The following is a 25,275-nucleotide window of genomic DNA, read 5'->3' on the forward strand; positions in this document are numbered from 1 at the left end:
TGTATAAGTTTTATGTAATGAAATATACAATGTATTTTGTGTGTATATATATATAATGTAATTTAATAAAAATATTTAACTTGCTTAATTATAATATTACGTTATATAAATGGAGAAGATGTTATTAAAATGACTTTTTAAAAATATATTGTAATCAGTTGGCTAATTGAACATATCCAAGAATATTTTTTTTAAAATATACCCTCATTCCATGGAACACAGGTAACATGTTACATTAAGTTTAAATTATTACATAAGTTTAGAATCAAAGCATTCTTTTTCTTTTCAAATATAATTATAATTTCTATATTATTGAAAGTTGAATTTTAAGACAATTTTTTGAATATTTATCATGTTTATTACTTTTTTAGGACTCATATCTCTAATTTCTTATGACTATTTTGTTTGTATTTTTTAGCCAAAAACTAAAGAGTCGGTTCAAATAGAATAAACTTTCATACTTTTCAATCCAAAAATTAAGAAGGAACAAAAAAATATTGAGCACAAAACAGAAAAGGAAACTTACAAAAATCAATTTAAGACTCAATTAGTCCGAAATGGACTGAAGTAGACCGACTGGACTAAAGTGGGCCTAACTGGACCGATTAAACTAATTTGGATTGAACCGGACCAAATTATTCTGAATGGACCAAATGGACTGAATTGGATCACATTAGACCAAATGGACCAAAATGCTTTGCTGATGTGGCTCAAAAGAAGTGTAGCAACCAGAAATATTATGTGTAAGCTTTTAGATATTATATAAATATATAGATTTTTAAGACTTATATGTGATATCATTAAAATAATAATTAGAAATTTGTTTATTATGTTGTTGATTTAAAAAAATCATTTCATTTTATAAGTGGCTTAATTTTAATTTTGGAGTTGGTGGTGAGAGTAAGCATAGGCCAATTATTAGAGACAAACCAGAGGATGGAAGTGTGGATGTAACATTGGCACCTGTCTTGCAGCACCACACTGCTGACGGTAATGAAGACGGTTTAACTATGGAGTTCTATCTGTGTAAGGATGATCCAGTGATCCAATCTTGTCAGTCCAACAGGCTTGGCGACCCACTTCCAGCAGGTTGGTTTGACACTACATCAGATTGGGAACATGTAATGTAGGAGGATTTTGTGGAGTAGAACTATCAAGCTAGACCTGAATCTCCCTCAGGTAATAATGGCTCTGTATCCTCTGTAAGACATTATTTATATTCTGTTTCTGGTAAAGAAACATGGAAGTTACTTGTATTATAAAGAGTATATGACTGCTCTCTGAACTTGTAAAAAGCTCATAAACGTGTCTGGATTTTCAGAACCTATGTGTTTGTTTGTCTTTTTTTTTTTTTTTTTTTTTAAACTGTTTGTATAGCTTTCTGTTTCTGTGTTCTGCATATATTTTGGTACTTTTTGATCTATCTGAAGTGGTTTAGGACTAAATTCCTTGGAGCAATATTATGGCCTAGCTTCAGCAGCCAAAGATAAGAGTTACCTAGCAGGAACAAAAGATATATTTATATATGACCCCTTAAAAAGTGAGAAGTAGATCTCCATGAGTCTAGTTAAAATTATGTTTCAACATTTAGTTTACTCCTATATTTTACTTCCTTTTTTTTTCCTTACAATAAGTGGGTGAAAAGAGATATGAAACTATGTTCTCTTTATTTATTGGGAGAATTAGGCATAAGACATTTGGTTGTAATCTTAAAGGATAAATCAAGGCGAGCAGTACCTCCATTACTCTGTTGTGAACTAGTTTTATTTTTTGTTTATCTTATATTAGAGATGAACTAGTTTTGTGGTTTACCAAATATTGACTTACGAAGGGTAAACATTTATTACTCATCAATTGATCGCAATTCGCAATTATTAGATTTTAAAATGATTTTTTTTTTTTTTTTAAAACTAATGATGATGCCTATATCGTCAGTTGGGTCACTTATCCAATCCAGAGCTCTTGACAATCTTGTAGGACCTGCGAGATAAAGAGAGCTCTAAATTGGACGAGTGATCCAACTGACGATTTAGGCATCATTAGCTTATATTAGAACTAAACTAATTATGTAATTTATAAACACAAGTTGCAAACCCAAGCCGTGTGTGCGAAATGATATATAATTATTTTTATAATAAAATAATGTAAAATTTATAGGTTAAATAGTGCATGTGTTATTTCTTCTATTTTATAAGTTTTATGTAATAAAATAAATAATGTATTTTGTATTCAACAACAATACATAGTGATATATATATACACACATGCGTGTGTGTGTGAAATGTAATTTAATAAAAAGATTTAATTTACTTAATTGTAATATTATTTTATATAAATGGAGAAGATGTTATTAAAATGAATTGTTTTTAAGTGTATAGAAATGCGTGTAATGTTGTTTAAAAACTGAAAACATGTTACTAAGATGCTCAACCAAACGGGCCCTAAAATGTTTAAAAAACAAAACGTGGGTTTGGAGACTGATCCCCTCACGCTTGCATACCCTGTTTTGCCAAAAGAAAAGAAGTCTTCACGGTCTTTATTTATTTACATTTTTTATCAATTTGATAACTTCCGGTCATCCTTTTGACTGGAAGATGCAAGAGAAAATTGTTGAATGCTCAGCCTTTTAAAAAATTGTCGGTGTTTTGCTAGGACAATTCCTCGAAGAAAAGGGCCACTTGCACACCTACCGTGTTTAAAGGAAAATAAAAAGGGTTTCTATTGTTAGTGGGTAATAAATATCTGTTTCAAAGAATAATCAATCAGTCTAGTAAGAGAGAAAAAAGAAAGAAAAGAAAGGTTGGAAGGCAGTGTTGTTTCAAGCTACTTTTGAGTATTGCAAGTTTTCACTTTTCAAACACATCTATCTCTTTTATTTATTTATTCTCAAAAAATCCATCTTAAATCATATTCTTCCTCCCTGGTTATTTTAATTTCCACACACATCCTTCAAATTGTTTTTTTACTAATTCTTTTTATCCTTATTGTGGTTCAAGATTTACCAACATATTTTCATTGGCTTCAATGAGTACTCAAGGAGCCTCACTGTTGACATCATCATCTTCTTCTTCAAGACGGTGGATTTATGACGTTTTCCTTAGTTTCAGAGGTAAGGACACACGTAATAGTTTTACAGACCATCTGTATGTTGCTTTGCAACGTTCAGGTACTTTTACCTTTAGAGACAATGAAAGACTTGAAAGAGGAAAATCTATTTCACCGGAGCTCTTAAAAGCAATAGAAGAATCAAGATTTGCTATTGTTATTCTCTCAAAAACCTATGCATCTTCTACATGGAGTTTGGATGAACTTACAAAGATCATTCAATGCATGAAAGAGAAGGAAATGACAGTTCTGCCTATATTTTACGAAGTGGACCCATCTAATGTACGAAAGCATATGGGAACTTTTGCACAAGCCTTTGCTAAGCATAAAGAACATTTGAAGGAGAACACAGAGAAGGTGCAAACTTGGCGAGCCACTTTGAGTGAAGTGCCAATCTCTCCGGGTGGCATTGGCATTCACAAGATAGGTAATGTAACTTAACATTTTTTTTAAATGTTTCAAATAGCTCTTCCTATATATATACTATGAATTACATTATCAACAGTACGATATTTTGACTATAATATATGTTATGTTAAATCCTTTAATTTATCAACGATACATTGTTTTGATTATTATACAGAGTAAGTTTTCATAGTTTCATCCTTTAATTTATCAAGAAATAGCTCACGAAATAGTTTAAAATAAAATTATAGAATTTAAAGCAATAATAAGGATAAAATTGTTAAAATAGGAAGACTAAAAAGAAATCTCTAGTGTTGGGAAAGTGGGAGTTAAAATAGGGATGATAAAGAGGTGTTTATTTTTTAGCAATAATACCAAACATAATTACTTACAAAAATCCTACTTACAACCCAATAGCCTAATCAGTGGATTAACGTATTGACCATGATCAAATCTCTTATACGTTCAAAGTTAACAATTTGATCTATTGCACAATCACTACAAGTATCACCAAAATCTAAAAGCAATGAAAACGTTAAAGAGCACACATAGATTTGGTGATGGAGTAAAAAATAAAAACTATTCCTGGAAAATCAATTCCATGGGAAAATTCTACAAGAAGAAACAATTACAATAAGTTTATACTTACAAAACCTTTTTAGTCCTAGACTCTTTTAGTAACCTTAGCAAACAACCAATTCACCTCCCATTGCAGTTGCTGCAGAACTAAAAAATCCTTCTAAAAAACCAAGGTATACGTTATACATGTTGTATATGCATCTTGCGGTTCAGTGTGTGTGTCTATATATATATTATTTGAGAAAACTTGTGGTTCAGTGTATAATAGCATTATATGTTGCTCAAAGCGCTAATGTCGACAAACCAAACTCTATTAATTTGGTTTAAACTAAACTCTATTAACAAAGCTTCAAGAGAATCAAGACGTTTAAATACTATTTCAAACTATACATTTAAAGCTTATCAAAAAAAAAAAAAAAACTATACATTTAAAGGTTTCAAAAGAATAAAAGAATATTTTTAAGTTACTTTAATCATATAGCATAATTTTTAAGTATATGTAGAGTGTGTTTAGTATGAGCTTATAAGCTCAGCTTTTAGCTTTTATGTACAGCTTTTTTAAACCCCACTTTTTCTTGCATTTTCTCACATTTTCAAAAAAAATTCAAGATACAACCGTACAAGTATATTTTAGCACACTTTCAGCAAAAAAGTTTTCAGTTACAACTAAATAAGTTATTCCCAAACAAACCCACAGTGAACTATTCTTGAAAATCAATTTTCACAATGTAACTTAAATTACTTTTTATTTAACTTTTACTACCGATTTTATTATTCAATTTATTGATAGAAGTGAAATATATATATATATATATATATATATATTTTTTTTTTTTTTTATAGTTCAATAGTTACAATAGTGGAGGAGGATTTGAACCAAACATTTTTATTGAAAACACCAGGAGATACTAATTAAGCTACAAAACTTTTTGACATATAAATTTTAATGAACTTTGTGAGTGATTATATTTATAAAATAAGACATATATATCTTATGCATCAATAGTTTGAGATGCACTTGGACTTTGTGAAGCCCTGAAAAGCTCAACCAAAATACATGCTTCATGTACTTTTTTTTTTATTGTATTACTAATTTGAAATGTTCATTAGCTCAAGCAATTGCAAAATCCTTGTTGTAATAGTAGAAGTTCTAATTAGAGTTGTCAATATTGTACGATACACGATACGTAATTATTGTGTACAAAAAGTTTCATATCGTAAGTGCTTATGAACTATATGATACAGTGGTGCGCATCATACGAATTGTAAAATTGTATCATATCGTATGTATTGTATGATACATAAACATATGCTTTAATTTTTTTTTTTTTTTTTTTGGTTAAAATTTGTGCTTTTATTAGAATCCAATAACATGTCTATAAGGTGTTTTTTTTTTTTTTTGTACAAAATTCGAACTACACACTTACACTTCACTTTCATATTTGCAAATTTCTTTTCTATACTATGAATAAGGTATTAATTAACAATATAATTATTTTTGTCATTATTGTTATAAGTCTAAGAAGCTAAATTGCCAAGAAGAAATATTAAAAAAATATTAAAATTTAAAGAACAAGAAGAGATAGTAAATTTTGATTATGATTAAAAAAAATCAATGAAGAAATAAATTTGTAAAATGATAAATAACACTAATTTAGATGGAGTTGATTAGGCAGGATGATGAATATAATGGACATAAATTATTATGTTGGCCTATTTGTCACGTATTAATACTTTTGAGTTTAATCAGTTTAAAAATGTATATTATAAATTAACACATGTGAATTTGATTTATTTAGTTAGTTTGTTAAATATTATTACATAAGTAAATTAGTCATTAGTAGAATATATTTTGAATTTATAATGAATATACCCATTATATATGTATCTTTATAATTTCTGTACAAATTTTCTTAAGTTTTTGTTTATCTTATGATATACATGATACAACACGATACATGATACTAAAAAAATCAAAAATTGATTCACAATATGATTCGTGTTTTGACAACTATGGCTCTAGTACTAATTTGTTCCCAAAAACGTGTAAACAAAAAAGGTAAGCAATACTAAACAAAAATGTTAACAAATTTTTTTTTTTTTTGGATAAGAAATACTTTCATTTCATTAAGAAGAATAAAATAACATAGCATCCTGAGAAACAGCATATATAAGGAAAGGTGGACATTATTCCATCCATGTTACAAAAGAATCAATATTTTTAGCAAAAGCTGCCAAAATATGAGCTGGCTTATTCCCTTGGCGTCCTACGTGTGAGGCTTGGAATGTTCGGAACTCACGTAATCTGGAGCAAAGTCCGGAGACTACAGTAGAGATAGAAACTGGGGCATCCGTGGGGCTCTCTATAGCATGACAAACAGTAGCAGAATACATCTCAAAAATCACATCTTTGACTCCTATCTCCCATGCAAAAACCGTAGCTTCATCCAGTGCTTTAGCTTCTGCCTCTAAAGGAGCCAAAGGAAGTGGGAGGCGCTTGCTGAGGGCAGCAACGACCGATCCAAAATGGTCTCGTATGATCACACCGATTCCAGTTACGCCGAGGTGGGAAAAAACAGCAGCGTCCACGTTAACCTTGTACCATGGGAATATAGGTAGGACCCAACGACCATCCATGGCTTCCTTGAGCTGGGTGGGCCGAGTGTGGGCCAATTGGTATTCGTGCAGCAATGACCGAGCTCGCAACGTGGTTTCAAGCGGAGATTGGCAAGCTTTCCCCAGGCGAGCATTGTTTCGACTGAGCCATACACTCCATGCCGTGATGATGACCAGTTCAACCAGTTTAGTGTCCACGTGTTGCTTGAAAATTAAATGCCAAAGGAAGTCCATAAAGTCCCTGTGGTGGAGTCCATTTTTATCAAGCGGTATGTTCGAGAGGTTCCATACTTCTTTAGTGATAGTGCAATCCCAAAACAAGTGCCCAACGGTCTCTGGTGCAAGAGCGCAGGCTTCACAGGTGGGGTTGTCAATGACTCCTCTATGGTAGAGGTTGGCTTTGGTAGGTAGGATGTTTTTGCATGCTCTCCATGCAAAGAGCTTTCTCTTGTTTGGCATGTGGAGGTCCCAAAGCTTGTGCCAAAACCGAGACTGCTCACTGTCATGGGATGTTTCTACCAACCCTGAGGTTCGAGTTATAGATATCGCCACTTTATAGGCACTGTTGACAGTGAAGCGCCCCTTTGGTGTGTATGCCCAGATCATGCGGTCTTGTGGTTTGTGGCGACTTAGTGGAATGCTAAGAATTGAGGTGGCATCATCTTGGAGAAAGGTTTGGTGGATCAGGTCAAGGTTCCAATCCCCATTCTCTTGGTCAATGAGAGACTCTACCCTTGTATTTGCTGGAAGTTGGGAAGAAGGTGTTAGGACCCGAAAAGTGGAAGGCCTTGGAAGCCAACGGTCAGTCCAAATGTCAATGGATTTGCCATCTCCTACCTGCCAACGGTAACCCGAATTCACAACAGGTTGAGCGGCCAAGATGCTTCGCCAAGCGAATGATGGTTTTGTACCCAACTCTGCATGTAAGAAATCTGTTTCTGGAAGGTAACGGGCTTTAAGTACTCTATGAACCAAAGAATGAGAGTTCATCTGTAGTCGCCATCCTTGCTTAGCTAAAAGAGCTAAGTTGAAAGCTTTGAGATCTCTGAATCCCAACCATCCTTTGTCTTTTGGTGCACACATTTTTTCCCAGCTCAACCATGCCATTTTATTTTTTCCCTCCTTTTGGCCCCACCAAAATCTCTGAATCATTCCAGTTAACTCATCACATAGTGAATCAGGGAGCTTGAAAACACTCATCATGTATGCAGGTAGAGCTTGCACTACTGCTTTGATGAGAACCTCTTTACCGACTTGGGATAATAGTTTTTCTTTCCAGCCAGAAAGTTTGTTGTCAAGCTTTTCTTTTAGAGCCCTGAAGGTGTGTTTTTTTTATCTCCCCACTAAAGATGGAAGGCCTAGATAAGTCTCATGCTGTCAAATAACCTCCACTCTAAGGCGATTTTTTATCTCAACTTGTGTGGCTTGTGGGGTGTTTCTGCTAAAGAAAAGAGCAGTCTTCTCCTTATTAAGCTGCTGACCTCAAGCATGCTCATATATAGTCAAAAGATGTTCCAAGTGGTTGCATTGTTCCAGAGTTGCTTGACAGAAAATGATGCTATCATCCACAAAGAATAAGTGGGAGATACGTGGTCCAAGTGGGCAAGCTGATACACCTCGAAGTTGACCAGCAGCCATAGATTGGTTTAGAAGAGCGGATAGTCCCTTTGCACAGAAAAGAAATAGAAAGGGAGAGATAAGGTCCCCTTGTCTCAAACCCCTAGACGGGAGTATGTGACCTCGGGGTTGCCCGTTAATCCTGACAGAGTATGTAACAGAGGTAATACATTGCATCATAAGATTTACCCATTTATCATTAAAACTCATCTTATACATAATCTTTTCCAAGTAACCCCATTCAACACGATCAAAAGCTTTACTCATATCTAGTTTTAGGTCTATCTCCCCAACTTTCCCACTTCTTTTTTGATTAAGATGATGCATAGTTTCAAAAGCAACAATAATATTATCAGTGATGAGGCGGTCAGACATGAAAGCACTCTAATTTTCACTTACAATATGTGGCAGAAAACGCTTCAGTCTATTTGTAATGACTTTGGACATGAGTCTGGAAATAACATTGCATAAACTTATCGGTTTGTACTGAGTCACCTTCGTGGGGTTTTTGGTTTTTGGAACAAGGACAATATGTGTTTCATTGAATTTTGGAGGGATGATACCCAAGTTCAGAAAATCAAGAACAGTTTTTGTGACACAATCACTTGTAAGAGACCAAAAATGTTGATAAAAGAGAGGAGGCATACCATCAGGACTTGGGGAATTTTTTAGGTGCATATGTTTGAGTACCTTGTGAACTTCTTCAGGTGTAAAAGGCCAAGTAAGAAAGCTGTTCATCTCTTCTGTTACCATAGGTTGGACCGCATCAACAAGGAGTGATGAATCTGTAGGTCCATTGGATCCAAAGATAGCCGCGAAGTAGTTCAAAATGATGGTCTCAGTAGTTTGAGCATCTTCCTGCCATTGCCCCGCCTCATCACAGATGCCACGAATGGAGTTTCTATCCTTCCTATTAGATTCTTTTTGGTGGAAAAATGAGGTGTTTCGATCCCCATTAGTGAGCCACATATTTCTCTAGCGTTGGTGCCACATAGTATTTTCAATGTCTAGCCATCGGTTCAAAGCCCTTCGTACCTCTTGGATTGCAGACTCATTACAGATAGGGTGTTGCTCCAATGTTTGAAGCTTCTAGTTTAGTCTCTCAATCTGTTTTCCAACGTGGCCAAATTCAGTTTTATTCCAAACTGAGAGACGGTCACAACAACTAGAATGACAGTTGATGATTGCAACCATCCGGATTATAAAAACCTTCATGCCATGCATCTTGGACAATTTCGGCACACCAGGGATCTTGAAGCCACATGGCTTCAAAACGGAAGAGAATTTTAGGGCGTGGTTGTTGAGACCTGGGTTGATTCAGACGTATGGCAAGCATGGAGTGATCCGAAGAAGACATCGAAACATGGTGGACAGCAGCCTTGGGGAATAGCAATTTCCATGCCGAATTGGCAAGTGCACGGTCTAGCCGTATGTGAATGCAGCCTTCAGTATGGTGGTTGCGAGACCAAGTGACGGGAGAGCCAAAAAATCCAAGGTCCATGAAATTACAGTTATGGATGGCGGTGCGGAATCAATCCATTTGGTGAGTTGGATGTAAGCATCCACCCGCTTTCTCGGACTAACTTGTAATCTCATTAAAATCACCAACGCACAGTCAAGGAAGGTGATTAGATTGTCCGAGAGACTCAAGGAGAGTCCAAGTTTCCTCACGCTTGCTAGTTTCGGGATGCCCATAAAAACCTGTCAATCTCCAACACATTCCTGTTGTTTCACAAAACACATGAGCATCAATAAACCAATACGAGAAATTTTTTACGTGTACCTTTGTATTTGGTTTCCACAGAAGAGCTAAGTCGCGACTTCGACCATCACTAGAAACCACGAGGCCTTGATTGTAGTCCCAGTTTTGTTTCTTGGCGTTCAGTTGATCCGTGGACAGTTTTGTCTCCATTAAGAAGACACAAGTGGGAGCTTCTTTCTTCCATGCTCTCTTAAGAGCATTAACTGTTAGGAGGTTTTCAAGCTCTCGACAGTTCGAGTTTAGTACACTCATTGAGCCTGACGGTGCTGCCAAGCAGCCACCGCCGATCCTAAATTGTCTGCCATGAGTTTTTCCAAAGTACGTGTATCTTCATCTGGTTTTTGTTTCTTATCAATGGACATTGCATCTGAATGAGGTTGACTTTCGGGCTTTCGTTTGGGTCCAACAGGGGGTGAGTGAAGTTGTAAGTCTAATGTTTGTTTTGGAGGCCTAATTCTTTTCCATGTTCCTTGAGATGGGTTAATAGTTTTTTTAGGCCCATGAAGAGGCACGTGGTTAGAGTCTTGCACGTGCATGATTGGGTTATCACCAAGGTGGCTGTCACTTACATGAGGTGTTGGTGGGACAAGCTGTGTTTGGTCGGCGGAAATAATCACGGGATGGTTTAATGATGCAGTTTCCTTTTAAGGAGTGGTCGACTGTGACGGGAAAGGGTAGGTATTTAAAGCCTTATCAATGTCTGTGATATGCGCGTCAATAGAGATTCTTGTCAGCCAGAATTTCCTTATTGGTTGAGGTACTGTGCGTAACTTTCTCCGAGAAAGTGGGTGGGTCCATATCGGGATGGGATGGCATGTGTTTCGGGTTTCCTATGTCGGTGTGAGCTAGGGGCTGTATCGGGGTGTTGTGGGTTATCGGGTTGGTGGGGTTTGCCGTCGGAGCAATTGCAGAAGTGGGTGTTGGTGAAGGGCGAAGGGGTTGTGGTGGACCGCTAGGTGGTTTGTGTTTCGGAGTGTTGTTGCCGTTAACCACTTGTGACTGTTGAAGATTTATGGTGGGGGCGCGTAAGTAACCACGCGCTGTATTGCTGGTCTTCAGTTCTCACAGTCGCACTACCATCTGTCCAAAGGTGGCAGTCTTTCTCATCGTGATTAAGAACGCTGCACCAGTAGCAGAAGATCAGAAGCTTCTCATACTGGAAAGCCACCCACTGAGATTCCGCTTCGCCGATGTTCACCATGCGTCCTCTGCACAAAGGTTGGTTGATATCCAATTGGATTCGCACCCGAAGAAAACGGCCACGACATTCTCCAATGGTGGAAGCGTCAACCTGTTCGACGGTGGCTGTATAAATTCTGCAAAGGGGATGGTTATGCATCTGGACCCAAAATGACGCTCTATCAAATGTAGCGTCCTCCACTGATTCTTCACCCAAAGGTTTATTCAAGCCAATCAAATACTTGTCAAAAGTCCACAGCCCCTGCATCATCAACTTCTGTGGAACGGACTCATCTTCAAAGATTAATAATACTGTATTGGATCCCAAGTCTCGCACTTCAAAAGTCTGAATCGAGCGCCACATACTCCGTAAGGTTCTTGTGAGAGCCTCCAAGTTGACCTTTCTTTTAGTGAAGAGTTTTGCGACGAGGATGCGGCTGTTACATTCAACTGCAGGTGGGAGGTCAATAGTTTGGTTTTCTTTGGCTTTGAGAGACAGTCGTGCCCATTGTTTTGCAGGGTCATCCATTGCAGAGGTGAGGGTAGACGGGGAGAGGGTATAGGGAGAAGAGCAGAGAAGAAAATGTCACCGGGCTTCCACCGTGGGAAAAAGAACTCTATTCAGAGAATAGAGAAAACTTTTTCATCAACGTAAGGTTCTCGAGGGAGCCCTACGTGAGAAAAATTTTTATAATTTGACAAACTTGGTGGCTACATTCAATGACAACACTAACCAAAAAAAAAAAAAAAAAATGATACTTCCACAATATTTTCGCAATAAATCTTAGATGGTAAGTTGTTATTGTTGGGCAAAAAAATAATTTTAGTGGTGGGCTAAAAATAAAATTAGTAATAATTTACCACTTATAATTTGTTGTGAAAATGTTGTGTACATACTATACATTACTCTTAAAAAAAATCTCACTAACAATAATGAGAAAAAATAATTGCGCTCACAAGTCTCACATAGATATAAAAATAAAATAAAAAAGCACTAGGCAAATCAAATAAAACTTTTCCATTGAACTCCAACAAGGTTTCTCTCCAAATTAATTTGGAGAGAAACTTTTCAAACTCCTTATATATATTTTTGTACTGGGTGTAAATTTTGAAAATATAACTATTAGATTACATGTTTTTTATGTTCTTAACATGCACGTCAAATTTTGTTTAAATCAAACAAAACTTTTCCATTGAACTTCAAAAGGTTTCTCTCCAAATTAATTTGGAGAGAAACTTTTGGAGAGAAACTCTTCAAACTCCTTATATATATATATATATATATATATATATATATATATTGTAGGGACACGATTCTCAAACGGCCCAACAATGACGTTGGGCTCGCGCGTGAAAGATCCCTCACAATAAGATTTGTAGAGAGTGGGCTTGAAAGGCTAGCGTTTGGTCACAGGGCGTTGATCCGAACCGGACTTTAGGGAAACTCAGATAAGAAAAGGTTTCAGCCTGGATATCCAAGCCCTTCATCTTTATAACTTGAGGGATTGGACTCCTCGGATCATGTCCGAGGAGCACTAATGTCTTTCTCCGGTTACCCGGCGGTGGGTTTTTCGTGGTGGTGTACATATATTATCCGGGCATTCTCATCCCTGGAGTTTTTCCCAGGAAGTGAGATGGGGATCCCCGCCTCGTTACCTTATGTTTCCTTTTATATTATCCTGCGTTTGCTGTCCTTCGTCCACGTGTAGGGTTAACTTTTTCAGGACTGACATTTGTCCCGTCAGTCTAATCCCAGAATTGGTGGGGATGGTAGATAAAGCCTAAGAATCCGGTTCTGTTAGGTGCATAGTCTTATCTGGGAAGGGTAATAAGGGTAATTTTCCCAAGATATTTTAGATCTTCTTCCGGATTTGTTCTTATAGCTCTCTTTTACCCCTTTTGTCAAGGGAGCTTTAGGCTTGCCGAGGACTAAACCGTCCTCGGCTGCATATCTGGGCCATCCTCGGCCTTATACTTTTAAGCTTGTGCCATAACTTTTTTCGGCTTGGGCCTGCGGGCTCCCCATGAGTAAGTGGGCCTGGCCCATAAACTATTGGGTCCCACAATAGCCCCTCAAAACCCTGCTGTCCAACATCTTGGTTGGAAAGGTTGGTTTTGGTGATACCGAGCCTTATTATGGTTCATTTATTTCAGCCCTTGAATGACGTTGGCGACCCTTCAACAACCTAGAGAATGTACCGGTCTATGAGCCGTTCCCCTGAATTTGTGCACGTTGCCCTTATGCCGTTTGGGTATTCGAGGTGCGTCTTTAATATCTTTCCTTTACGAAACCTCCCAGATCTAACGGCTATTGATGGCGTGGGAGAACGAAACGGCGCATTCTTAATTGTAGATTTCCCTGGGGATCCGAACGTGTTATGTACCCTTGTCTTCTTCCCCTATATAAAGAGAGAAGACAAAAACTGATTTTATCATACTTGAATCCTTCATATTCCTCCCAGAGTCCACTCCTTCCCTCTGGTTGTACCTTATCCGATAAAAGGTTCACCACAGTAGTCAGCCATGAATAAACCCTTTCATTCCCAAAAACACCATGTCCTAATAAAACTCGAGATGGCTCGGTCAAGGCAAGGATGGCGGAGACTCAAGATTTGTCTCCCCTTCCTTTTAGCCAAAATCCAAAGCAGGGACTCGTCACATCTCACTTTCGGCGTGACCGAGTCAAAGACATCCATTATCACCACCATCCGCTCTGTCATGAGCATATCTAACATGGCGCCAGCGTGTTAGGAGTCAGGACTGGGGCAGGGACTAAGTGCCCCTGCTTCTTCCTCTCTTCGTTCACTGGCGCCCCCCTTTGCCTCTCTTTCTTCTTCTATCCACCACCAGATCCATCCTGGTGCTTTTCCTTCTCCCTCTTTTGCTCCTTTCTCTTTCTTTTCATCTCTTCTCTCTTCTTCTCCTCCTTCCTACTCATGTCCTCCATCTTCTTCATTCATCTCCTCCATCCTCTTCTTCCTTTGCACTCCTTGATGACAAGAGCTTGCTGAAGTGCTTCCATGTGTTCCAATTCTTCTTTCTTCTTCCTTCTCCTTCATCTTTTTCTAAAGAGGGTTCTTCTCCTGATATGAGCAGTACTGAGGCAGAGATTGGAGAGATTTTGAAAGCGGGTTTAAAAGACATCTGACTGTTTACTTATCTGTATTGCAGATGCTATTGTTGCTTTGACAATTCATTTTTGTATAGGCTTGTTTAAGCCCTTCTTTGTACGTTGTAATAATTTTTCATATTAATAAAAGTTATTGTTGTTCTACTTCGCATGTTCTGTTTATATGTTTTAATAAATTTGCGAGCACTGCTCGGCACAATAGTATAGCATTTGAACCAATGACAACTAAGGCCAAAATACTTGCTAATAAGAAGATGCCACCATAACTTTAATAAAATTATTCGACATGGCAATGCCGACCAGTGAGGAACGAGACTCACCTTAAAATTAGCCGAGATAAGGACTGAGTGTTTGATACGGTGTAAGGAGTAACCATCCGAGGACATGTCGCCCGCAAAATGATCAGTTTCCTTAGGCTAATGAACATTGGGTCATTTCGCCATCTTCTTAACACATTGGCCTTAACCTTTTACCGTATTTTGAGCTGAGAACCTTCCACATCCGAGTAGTTGGTTTCCCCCAAAAGGCTTGAGTCTGAGGACTTCGCAACGTCTGGGTTCTGTCTAAAACTTGTGTTTTTTCTTTTGCGTACTTGGTTTCCCCATAGGCTTGAGTCCGAGGACCATGCAAGTCCTAGGTTCTGTCCAAAACTTATGTTTTTCTTTTCTTTTGCGTACTTGGTTTCCCCATAGGCTTGAGTCCGAGGACCATGCAAGTCCTAGGTTCTGTCCAAAACTTATGTTTTTCTTTTCTTTTGCGTACTTGGTTTCCCCATAGGCTTGAGTCCGAGGACCATGCAAATCCTAGGTTCTGTCCAAAACTTTTTTGAGTTCAGATTCTTCCCTTCCTCAGGTATTTCACGAGGTGCCGAGTAGGGGTTGCTCTCGGCAATGGCTATTTCTTGGCGTGGGCCATAGTTCCTGGGTCCTCATGCAGAACGGGCCTGGGCCGCGAATTCACTAGGCCCACGAATTAAGAGGTATCTCTGCAGCCTTTGACCACGCGGTACTCTCTGACGTCCCAATGATCGAGGTGCGCCTTTACGAGACTTCTTTAATCTTGTGGCTGCAGTTGACGTTGGAAGTTGAGCCAGAACTATTTTGTCTGTAGCGTCCCTTGGGATGCTACATGAATTAACTGTCACCACCTTATTCCCTTAAATAAATGGGAGAGATAGTTGCTTTCCCTACACACAACTCCTTCAGCTTTCTCCCAAATCACAGCTCCTATATTCAGTGCTGTCCTCCCTTAGCATAACATGTTTGAGGCGAGGGTTGGGCAGAAGGAACTCTCTCCGCCACGGAATCGTCGTGTCCTCCTGAGACTCAAAATAGTGAGGTACGGGCACAGGAAGCATAAGTTCAAGAGAATACTCCATTTCAACCGAGGGGAGAGGGTGTCTCTCCCTCTTTTAGTCAAAATCCGAAGCAGGTTCTGTTCATGCCAGAGTTTTGGTGTGTCAGAAGAAAGGTTCTCCGCCGTCAGCGCCTCTGCCTTGTGGCGAGCAAATATTTAGAGAAAGCCCCTCAACTTCCGACTCCCTGCACCTTTCCTTCAGCGGTGTCAGGCTCAAGTTGGGTTTCTTTTGCTGCCTGAGTCATGGGTATGTAAAAGCATTGAGGAAGAACAAGGTCTTGGAGCAGTAGCCAACCTCTCCTCTGGCCCACCTCATCGGCTTTCTCTTATTCTCTTGTATCTTTTTTTTTGGTTATGTGGTTAGCTTTAGTAGCCAACCTCTCGTCTGTACTGCTCCTCGGTTTTGTTTTATTCTCTGCATCTTCCTACTTAATTATGTAGTGAGCTCTGACATAAGCTGATTCCAGCTTTTCATTGTACGCTGTACTACTTCTTTGTTTTAGTAAAAATAGAAATTTATTTACATGTTTTGAGTACTGATCCTTTGGGCAACATCACTTTGTGAATGGGTGTGCTCCATGTGTGTGTTGCTTCAAGAATATTTAGAGCAAGATACCTTGAAACATAATCTAACTAATTCTAATTTACCAGTACTACCAGGCATTATATCGATAATTCATAGTAAATCAAATTTAGGAAACTAACCGGGGTAACAGTTGAATATTCTGTGATAAGCGCGTGAATACCGTCCAAGGCTGAATCTCTAAATAATCCATCCGAGTAGTCGACTGGGAAGTAGGGAACTCCGATTGTGCTTTTGTGTACTTGGTTTCTTTTGTGTACTTGGTTTCCCCATAGGCTTGAGTTCGAGGACCATGCAAGGCCTTGGTTCTGTCCAAAACTTATGGTTTTTCTTTTGTGTACTTGGTTTCCCCATAGGCTTGAGTCCGAGGACCATGCAAGGCCTTGGTTCTGTCCAAAACTTATGGTTTTTCTTTTGTGTACTTGGTTTCCCCATAGGCTTGAGTCCGAGGACCATGCAAGGCCTTGGTTCTGTCCAAAACTTATGGGTTTTTCTTTTGTGTACTTGGTTTCCCCATAGGCTTGAGTCCGAGGACCATGCAAGGCCTTGGTTCTGTCCAAAACTTATGGTTTTTCTTTTGTGTACTTGGTTTTCCCATAGGCTTGAGTCCGAGGACCATGCAAGGCCTTGGTTCTGTCCAAAACTTATTGGTTTTTCTTTTGTGTACTTGGTTTCCCCATAGGCTTGAGTCCGAGGACCATGCAAGGCCTTGATTCTGTCCAAAACTTATGGTTTTTCTTTTGTGTACTTGGTTTCCCCATAGGCTTGAGTCCGAGGACCATGCAAGGCCTTGGTTCTGTCCAAAACTTATGGTTTTTCTTTTGTGTACTTGGTTTCCCCATAGGCTTGAGTCCGAGAACCATGCAAGGCCTTGGTTCTGTCCAAAACTTATGGTTTTTCTTTTGTGTACTTGGTTTCCCCATAGGCTTGAGTCCGAGGACCATGCAAGGCCTTGGTTCTGTCCAAAACTTATGGTTTTTCTTTTATGTACTTGGTTTCCCCATAGGCTTGAGTCCGAGGACCATGCAAGGCCTTGGTTCTGTCCAAAACTTATTGGTTTTTCTTTTGTGTACTTGGTTTCCCCATAGGCTTGAGTCCGAGGACCATGCAAGGCCTTGGTTCTGTCCAAAACTTATGGTTTTTCTTTTGTGTACTTGGTTTCCCCATAGGCTTGAGTCCGAGGACCATGCAAGGCCTTGGTTCTATCCAAAACTTATGGTTTTTCTTCTTATTTGCTTTTTTTTTTTTTTTTTTTTTTTTTTTTTTTTTTTCCGCAGGTCAGCCCCTTGGCCATAACTGGGAGAGCTGACTTGACGTCGGAAGCCCCTAAAGCTGCCCGTGCCGTTGGCACTACAGGATGTAAGCCCTGGCACCAGTTTATATCGGAACGACAACTGAAGGTCACCGGAGATGGGAAAAACTCGCGAATCTCTGCTTGCTAGAGAGTTGACTCATACGCCACCCGTGCCAACGCGCAAGCCTTCCCACAGACGGCGCCAATTGTAGGGACACGATTCTCAAACGGCCCAACAATGACGTTGAGCTCGTGCGTGAAGGATCCCTCACAATAAGATTTGTAGAGAGTGGGCTTGAAAGGCTAGCGTTTGGTCACAGGGCGTTGGTCCGAACCGGACTTTAGGGAAACTCAGATAAGAAAAGGCTTCAGCCTGGATATCCAAGCCCTTCATCTTTATAACTTGAGGGATTGGACTCCTCGAATCATGTCCGAGGAGCACTAATGTCTTTCTCCGGTTACCCGGCGGTGGGTTTTTCGTGGTGGTGTACATATATTATCCGGGCATTCTCATCCCTGGAGTTTTTCCCAGGAAGTGAGATGGGGATCCCCGCCTCGTTACCTTATGTTTCCTTTTATATTATCCTGCGTTTGCTGTCCTTCGTCCACGTGTAGGATTAACTTTTTCAAGACTGACATTTGTCCCGTCAGTCTAATCCCAGAATTGGTGGGGATGGTAGATAAAGCCTAAGAATCCGGTTCTGTTAGGTGTATAGTCTTATCTGGGAAGGGTAATAAGGGTAACTTTCCCAAGATATTTTAGATCTTCTTCCGAATTTGTTCTTATAGCTCTCTTTTACCCCTTTTGTCAAGGGAGCTTTAGGCTTGCCGAGGACTAAACCGTCCTCGGCTGCATATCTGGGCCATCCTCGGCCTTATACTTTTAAGTTTGGGCCATAACTTTTTTCGGCTTGGGCCTGCGGGCTCCCCATGAGCAAGTGGGCCTGGCCCATAAACTATTGGGCCCCACATATATATATATATATATATATATTTTTTTTTTTTTTTTTAGTGGGTGTAAATTTTAAAAATATAACCATTAAATTACATGTTTTTTTATGTTTTTAACATGCATGTCAAATTTTGTTCAAATCAAATGTTATTTACTATTTGATCAATAAAATTATTTTTTGTGCATAATTTTAGACCACCAAAATTTGAAATTTAAACATTTGATTGATGACTTACATAGCAATCGATCTTTGATTTTCTTAACTGTTTGCAAGCATGGAAAATATAATAAGAACCTGTAATCCAATGATTAGATTTTCAAATTTCACACCTAATAAAATATATATATATATATATATATATATATATATATAGATAGAAGTTTAAAGGGTTTCTCTCACACTCACCAAAGTTATAGAAGTTTGGAGAGAAACCTTTTCTGTTCAACTCTCACAGTCACCCAAGTTATACCTTCAAACTCTTTGCAGTGTGGTTATATATAAAACTTTAAAACCTGGTCTAGAAAGACATAAAATTGTTGACAAATAATAAACTTTTTTTATATCCTAATAAAACTTAAATAAATAAGTAATCAAGTCAAACTAGAAACCTCCAAACTATTCGCGGGCTAGACTTAATCCCGAGTATTAAATGGTAAAAATTATATTCAATTCAAGCAATTTTTAACTCAACTAGTCGCTAATCCGTGCTATGCACGGAAAAATTTGACAATTTTATTTTAATATATTATACATATTTTTTTCTTTATTAAGTACTAATAAATCAAAAAATGTCAATTAATTTCATATTAACTTGATATAATATTATATATGTTATCTCTAAAGTATATATGAACAAATAAATCAAGGTTAATAGTAACTTGACGGATATTTCATAGGTTCATATAATAGTTTCCAAATTAAAATTGCAATAATATAACAACAAAAATTCACATACAAATAAATACGAAAATAATTTGTTTATGCTTGTATGCTTCCACTTCTCATGGATGGAAATTTTCATTACTGTATACGGTCACATCTCTATATTGTTGTACATTCTGCAAGGGATTGTATTTTTGTATGATGTGGTCTCATTTTTCACCTCAAGGCAAAGTTAAACATGGCCCCAAAGAGCAACAAAAAGTTGTTTTTAGGCCCTTAGCAGTGTTCTTTCTTTTCAATGGTACCCTAGATACTCACAATAAAAGTGCAGCTTATATGCCTAGAAAAAGGAAATAACTTATTAACTTCCTTGACAATAACAAAGACCTCCCAATGAAAATGTCCACTTAACAAAATAATAATCATATTCTTTAGCTTCACTAATCCATAGTTGAAGAAAAGTGAGGTTTTAATATTAGAGAAAGTACCTTGTCCTCCAGTTTCTTCCTTCACCCTTTTAACAAAATCCTCCATCTTGTAATCGATGCAAACATTAGCTCCCCGATCCTTGCAAACAACTAATTTTTCATCATTCCCTACCAAATACAATCTAAAATATATTGTGCATGGAAACTAAACTTGTGCATGCATTAGAAGAAAAGTGATATTGGACTATCAGCAACAATACTGAATTGCAAACAATAAGGAGTGGTGTTTTATATTATATATAGATAGATATAGATTTCAATATTAATATAGTGTGAGGAGAGGAAGAAATGAAGGACTTAGAAAGCCAAAGTCTAGTGTTAGGAAGCTGAGGGGTTGCCGTTTGAAATTGTAACTGTGGAACGCAAAGGGTTGCTGTTTGAAGTTGTAACCGTGGAACACAAAGGGTTGCTGTCTGAAATTGTAACCGTGAAAGAGATAGGGTTGGAAATTATTTTCTTTTTATTAGGATTTTTAAATTTAGAAAAATTATTTTTAAATTGTAGGACAAATTTAGGAAAAAATGGTAATGACATGGCTACTGATCTGGCTCAACATGAGAGTAGCAACATTAAATGCTACGCTTCAGCTTTTAGTAATATACAGATATAGATTAAATGCCACGGAACACAAAGTGATCTTTGTTTTAAGAGAACATATTGTGTTATAAAAGCAAATCTTGCATTCAATATATATATATATATATATATATAGTATTAGTAGTGGAATGCTGACATAGCAGAATCTAAACTCTTAAATCATAAAAGAATGGTTAGGATTTAAGAAAATTTATTGGTAGAGTATTCTAGGAAATCTAGAGGATCTGAATCCTATATGTATATGGTTGATAAAAGGGGGGAAAATCCCGGTGTTGCTTATACTATCCTAAATCAAGAAGTTTCTGTCGAAAACTTGTTAGACTCAAAACCCACCCGAACATGGAAACATTAGGTAGCAATGAAATTAGATTAACTCTTTTTTTTTTTAATCCAACTAATATTCAGATTTTCTATTATAAGGTGTATATTACATATCTCTCAGTTTAAACCTGGTTTTGTTACGGAGTAAAACAATACTTTTTTTTTTATATATATATATATATAGAAAAGAATAAAACTAAACTAAATGCTTCATTTAGATTTTATACCATAGGGTGTATATACATTTATTTGTTGAAACTTCGGTTTAATCAACTAAACAAAATGCTATATACCTACAAAATTTCTAATTTAGGTCCTATCTTGAGAGGTTTAGACTCACTGCATATTGTTCACTATTATTTTCAGGCCTAAGGTAGAAGTTATCGAAGACATTGTGAAAGTGATATTAAATCAACTCAGTTATAATTCTTAATAGATACCAAGGGAAAAGTAGAAATGACTTCCAGAGTTGAGAAATTGATGTCACATTTAGCTATAGAGTCAAACGATGTTCGCATTATAGGAATTTGGGGGACAGGAGGAATGGGTAAAAAACTCTTACTAGAGTTGTTAACAATATGATTTCCAATCAATTTGAAACATGTAGTTTTATTGCTAATGTTAGGGAAGTTAATGAAAAACATGGCATACTTCAGTTACAACAAACACTTTTGAATGATCTTTTGATTCTTAGAGATATGAATGTAAAAGATGTCGATAATGGAATTCTCATGATCAAGAATAGGTTACATCACAAAAAGATTCTTCTTGTTCTTGATGATGTAAATGAATTAGGCCAATTGAACAAATTGGTTGCTGAGCACAATTGGTTTGGTCCAGGTAGTAGAGTTATCATCAAAACAGAAGATGTGCATTTGCTAATGACACGTAAAGTTGATGGAATATATGAGATTGAAGGATTGAGTTATGATGAAGTTTTTCATCTTTTTAATTCAAAAGCTTTTAGCATCCTACCAAAGATTATCTAGAGCTGTCCCAAGCTTTTTATACATTATGCTAATGGCCTTCCTTTACCCATTGAGGTTTTGGGTTCCTTTCTGTACAATAGAAGCACATATGAATGGAAAAGTGAATTAGATAGGCTTAAAGAATTTCCTGAAGGAGAAATTCTCAATGTACTTCAAATAAGTTTTGATGGACTAAAAGAAACAGAGAAGGAATTTTTCTTGAATTATATAAATCAAGAAACTATTATAGCAATATTAGATCATCTTGAGCTTTACCCTAAAATTGGATTAAGGGTTCTTATTTATAAATCTCTCATCAAATTGCAAAATGATAAATTGTGGATGCATGATTTATTTCAAGAAATGGGTCGAGATATAGTTCGTAAAGACTGCCCCAAAGACCCTGGAAAGCGTAGTAGATTATGGTTGTATAAAGATATTGATAGTGTGCTAACAAAAAATACGGTAAGGGGTTATTGAAAGAAACCAAAAATATACCTTATTAATTATATCATTCAACATACTTTAACATAAAGTAGTTTTGGTAATTATGCATTTTGCAATTCACTAATCCCTTTTGTTTATGATTATTAGGGAACAGAAACAATTCAAGGCATAGTCTTAAAGTTACCCAAACCAAAAGAGGCACATTGGGACCCTAAATCCTTTTCAAAGATGCATCGTCTGAAGTTCCTCATAATTGGAAATTTTCAGCTTAGCCATGATCCCAAACATCTTCCTAATGACTTGGTATTTCTTGATTGGAGTGGGTATCCTTCAAAATCTTTGCCAGCAAGTTTCCAACCAAATGAGTTTATTGAACTTCACATGTATTGTAGCAACATTGAACAACTTTGGAAAGGAACAAAGGTAATAGATAACATTCTACAACTTTTCTTTTAATAGTTTCATTAAACTATAATATTTTTGGAAGCTAAAATTTTTTTTATGTCTTTTTGGCTTTCTACAGTCTTGTGAGATGTTGAAATTCATCAACTTGAAAAGCTCTCTAAAATTTTTTTAAACCCCTGACTTCACCAAAATCCCAATTCTTGAGAAATTGGTTCTTGAAGACTGTATAAACTTACGAGAGATGCATCCATCAATTGGAGTTCACAGAAAGCTTACTCTTCTTAATCTAAAATGTTGCAAAAACCTTAGAATTATACCAATTAAGTTTGAAATGGAGTCTCTTGAGATCCTTATTCTGTCTAAATGCTCAAATTTAAAAAGAACTCCAGAATTTGGGGAGAACATGGAACGTGTATCAGAACTTTACTTGGATGGTACTGCTATTACAAAACTACCCATATCAATTGGAAATTTGATTGGCCTTTCTTCATTGAATGTAAAAGATTGCAAAAATCTTATGTCTCTTCCTAGCACTTTTTTTAATATGAGGTCACTTAAAGATCTCAATTTTTCCGGATGCGCAAAACTACTAGAGAACTTGGGAAATGCAGAAAGTGTTGAGGAGCTTGATGTGAACGGATAGATGCCTTCTTCTAATGCTCTTTTTGAAATTTTTAGAAAAATAGCTTTTGGTGGATTTCAACTCATCCCTTTTTATTCAATGTCGAGAAGTTCCGATCCCATGGGCTTGCTATCGTCTTCTCTATTTGGTTTGTCTTCTTTGACCACTTTGAATTTAAGTAATTGCAATCTCAAGGCAATCCCCAATAGTTTTGGTTGCTTATTCTCTTTACAAGACTTAAATCTAAGTGGAAATAATTTTGGTGACCTTCCAGAAAGCATCGGTCAACTATCTATTCTGAAAAATTTGAACTTGATAAATTGCACAAGTCTTCGATCATTTCCCCTTATTCTCTTTACAAGACTTAAATCTAAGTGGAAATAATTTTGGTGACCTTCCAGAAAGCATCGGTCAACTATCTATCCTGAAAAATTTGAACTTGATAAATTGCACAAGTCTTCGATCATTTCCGAAGCTTCCATTAAGTATAGCTTATATATGGGGAAACAGTTGTTCCTCACTGGAAACAGTACCAAATCTATTGAAACCAAATTCATTGTGTGAGCCAGAACTTAATCTTTCACATTGCAATAAACTGGCTAACAATCAAGGCTTCATTGACTTGTTTTTTGCAGTGATAAAAAAGTCCCCCCAAGTCTCTCTCTCTCTCTCTCTCTCTCTCTCTCTCTCTCTCTTATGGTTCTAAGCATATTGCTTTATATGTTTCAAGGACTCTCCCCTAATATCAAGATAATAGATATGAGATTGTTTTTCCTAGAAGTGAAATTTCAGAGTGGTTTAGCCATCAATGTATGGGGAATGAAGTGAATATAATGGAACATTTTTCTCATTTGTGTAATGAATGGATAGGAATTGCTTTTTGCGTTATATTTTGTTGCCGTCCACATCACAAAATTTCCAGATGGGATCCAACTTGGTGCAATTTGACAGTCAATGGAAAAAAAAAAAAAAAAAAAAAAAAAGTATTTTAGCCCAGCCATTAATAAAACTGTTGTTTTATCAAATCATATTTGGCTAAATTATTGTCTTCCTCAATTCTACTAGAAGGAGGACAGAAAATCATCGTGGGAATGTGATGCAAATGGGTTCCGTCAAATTGGAATTAAAATTGATGATGCAGATTCAAGCTTCGTGAAGAAATGTGGGTTGCATGTGGTATACAAGAAAGACATTGAAGATATCAGCCGAACTATGGATCAGTGTAGCAACAACAACATCATTCCTTACAAGGGCTTGGATATTCCCCATCATTATTTCAACAATTCAGCTGTGGTAGTGGAAGGTAACCAAAAGGATTGAAAGAGTCTCTAAATTTATGGCCCATGGTAAATCTTATTGTGAGGAGTCAAGTTAGTACAAGGAATGTGGTGAAGAGCTAAGCAATTGGCAGCAATCGACTATTTTTTTCTCTTGATTACCTGTAAGTCAGTGTCACTATCTTTCTTCTTAATTCAATTTCACAGTATTTTTTTTCTCATGATTATCTCATGTTATTTTCTTCTTATGCTTCCGGGTTGTCCTCATTTTAGAAGTCCACAAGCACAATAAGCTTAATTCTTTCTTGGACAAGTTCGAAATGTATAAACTAGAATTCTATGAATTTATAATTGCAATTGAAGACAGAGTTTGGAAAGTTAATAATGTCACTTATAGTAATCAACAAATTAGGTGAAGATGCAAGAGGTAGGCACCATGAATTTATGATTGTGATTGAAGTCCATGTTCAAAAAGTTCCAATTTCATTAATGAAAATCAACAAATACTGTGAATAATAAATAGTATTGAATAGTTATATTACTAAAGGGCCTTAAGCCATGTGCTACCATTATTCTGCAATGTTAGGAAAACATCTTACACCTGATCATGCCATGTGATGCTTATGTAGAGGCATGGGTGAGACCTTAATATAATTTGTGTTGTAAATTGTTTTCGTTCAGGTCACCAA

At 37.0% G+C, this 25,275-nt stretch overlaps 3 protein-coding genes across 3 annotated transcripts; 2 read left to right on the forward strand and 1 right to left on the reverse strand.

Moving 5' to 3' along the window:
• The first annotated feature begins 1,010 nt into the window (after positions 1 to 1,010).
• Positions 1,011 to 3,546, forward strand: LOC126700663 (TMV resistance protein N-like). The gene is made up of 2 exons (XM_050398873.1): positions 1,011 to 1,089; positions 3,167 to 3,546. Exons 1-2 carry the CDS (start codon positions 1,011 to 1,013, stop codon positions 3,544 to 3,546), a joined length of 459 nt encoding a protein of 152 aa, XP_050254830.1.
• A 7,523-nt stretch (positions 3,547 to 11,069) lies between these two features.
• On the reverse strand, positions 11,070 to 11,792 carry LOC126700664 (uncharacterized). Its single transcript, XM_050398874.1, has one exon. The coding sequence runs from the start codon at positions 11,790 to 11,792 to the stop codon at positions 11,070 to 11,072; it is 723 nt and encodes a 240-aa protein (XP_050254831.1).
• A 9,773-nt stretch (positions 11,793 to 21,565) lies between these two features.
• On the forward strand, positions 21,566 to 22,738 carry LOC126700665 (disease resistance protein RUN1-like). Its single transcript, XM_050398875.1, has 3 exons — positions 21,566 to 21,802; positions 21,911 to 22,300; positions 22,430 to 22,738. Exons 1-3 carry the CDS (start codon positions 21,566 to 21,568, stop codon positions 22,736 to 22,738), a joined length of 936 nt encoding a protein of 311 aa, XP_050254832.1.
• Positions 22,739 to 25,275: the final 2,537 nt, after the last annotated feature.

This window comes from Quercus robur, chromosome 9, assembly GCF_932294415.1.
Source record: "Quercus robur chromosome 9, dhQueRobu3.1, whole genome shotgun sequence".
Classification (NCBI taxonomy): domain Eukaryota; kingdom Viridiplantae; phylum Streptophyta; class Magnoliopsida; order Fagales; family Fagaceae; genus Quercus; species Quercus robur.

Excerpts from the sequence above, each read along its gene's own strand:
- LOC126700664 (XM_050398874.1), bottom strand. The coding sequence starts at position 11,792 with ATGGATGACCCTGCAAAACAATGGGCACGACTGTCTCTCAAAGCCAAA.
- LOC126700663 (XM_050398873.1), top strand. The coding sequence starts at position 1,011 with ATGGAGTTCTATCTGTGTAAGGATGATCCAGTGATCCAATCTTGTCAG. Across the intron at positions 1,090-3,166 it reads TGGCGACCCACTTCCAGCAG|GTACTTTTACCTTTAGAGAC; the intron begins GTTGGTTTGACA and ends TGCAACGTTCAG.
- LOC126700665 (XM_050398875.1), top strand. The coding sequence starts at position 21,566 with ATGAATGTAAAAGATGTCGATAATGGAATTCTCATGATCAAGAATAGG. Across the intron at positions 21,803-21,910 it reads AAGGATTGAGTTATGATGAA|GTTTTGGGTTCCTTTCTGTA; the intron begins GTTTTTCATCTT and ends TTACCCATTGAG. Across the intron at positions 22,301-22,429 it reads GTGTGCTAACAAAAAATACG|GGAACAGAAACAATTCAAGG; the intron begins GTAAGGGGTTAT and ends TATGATTATTAG.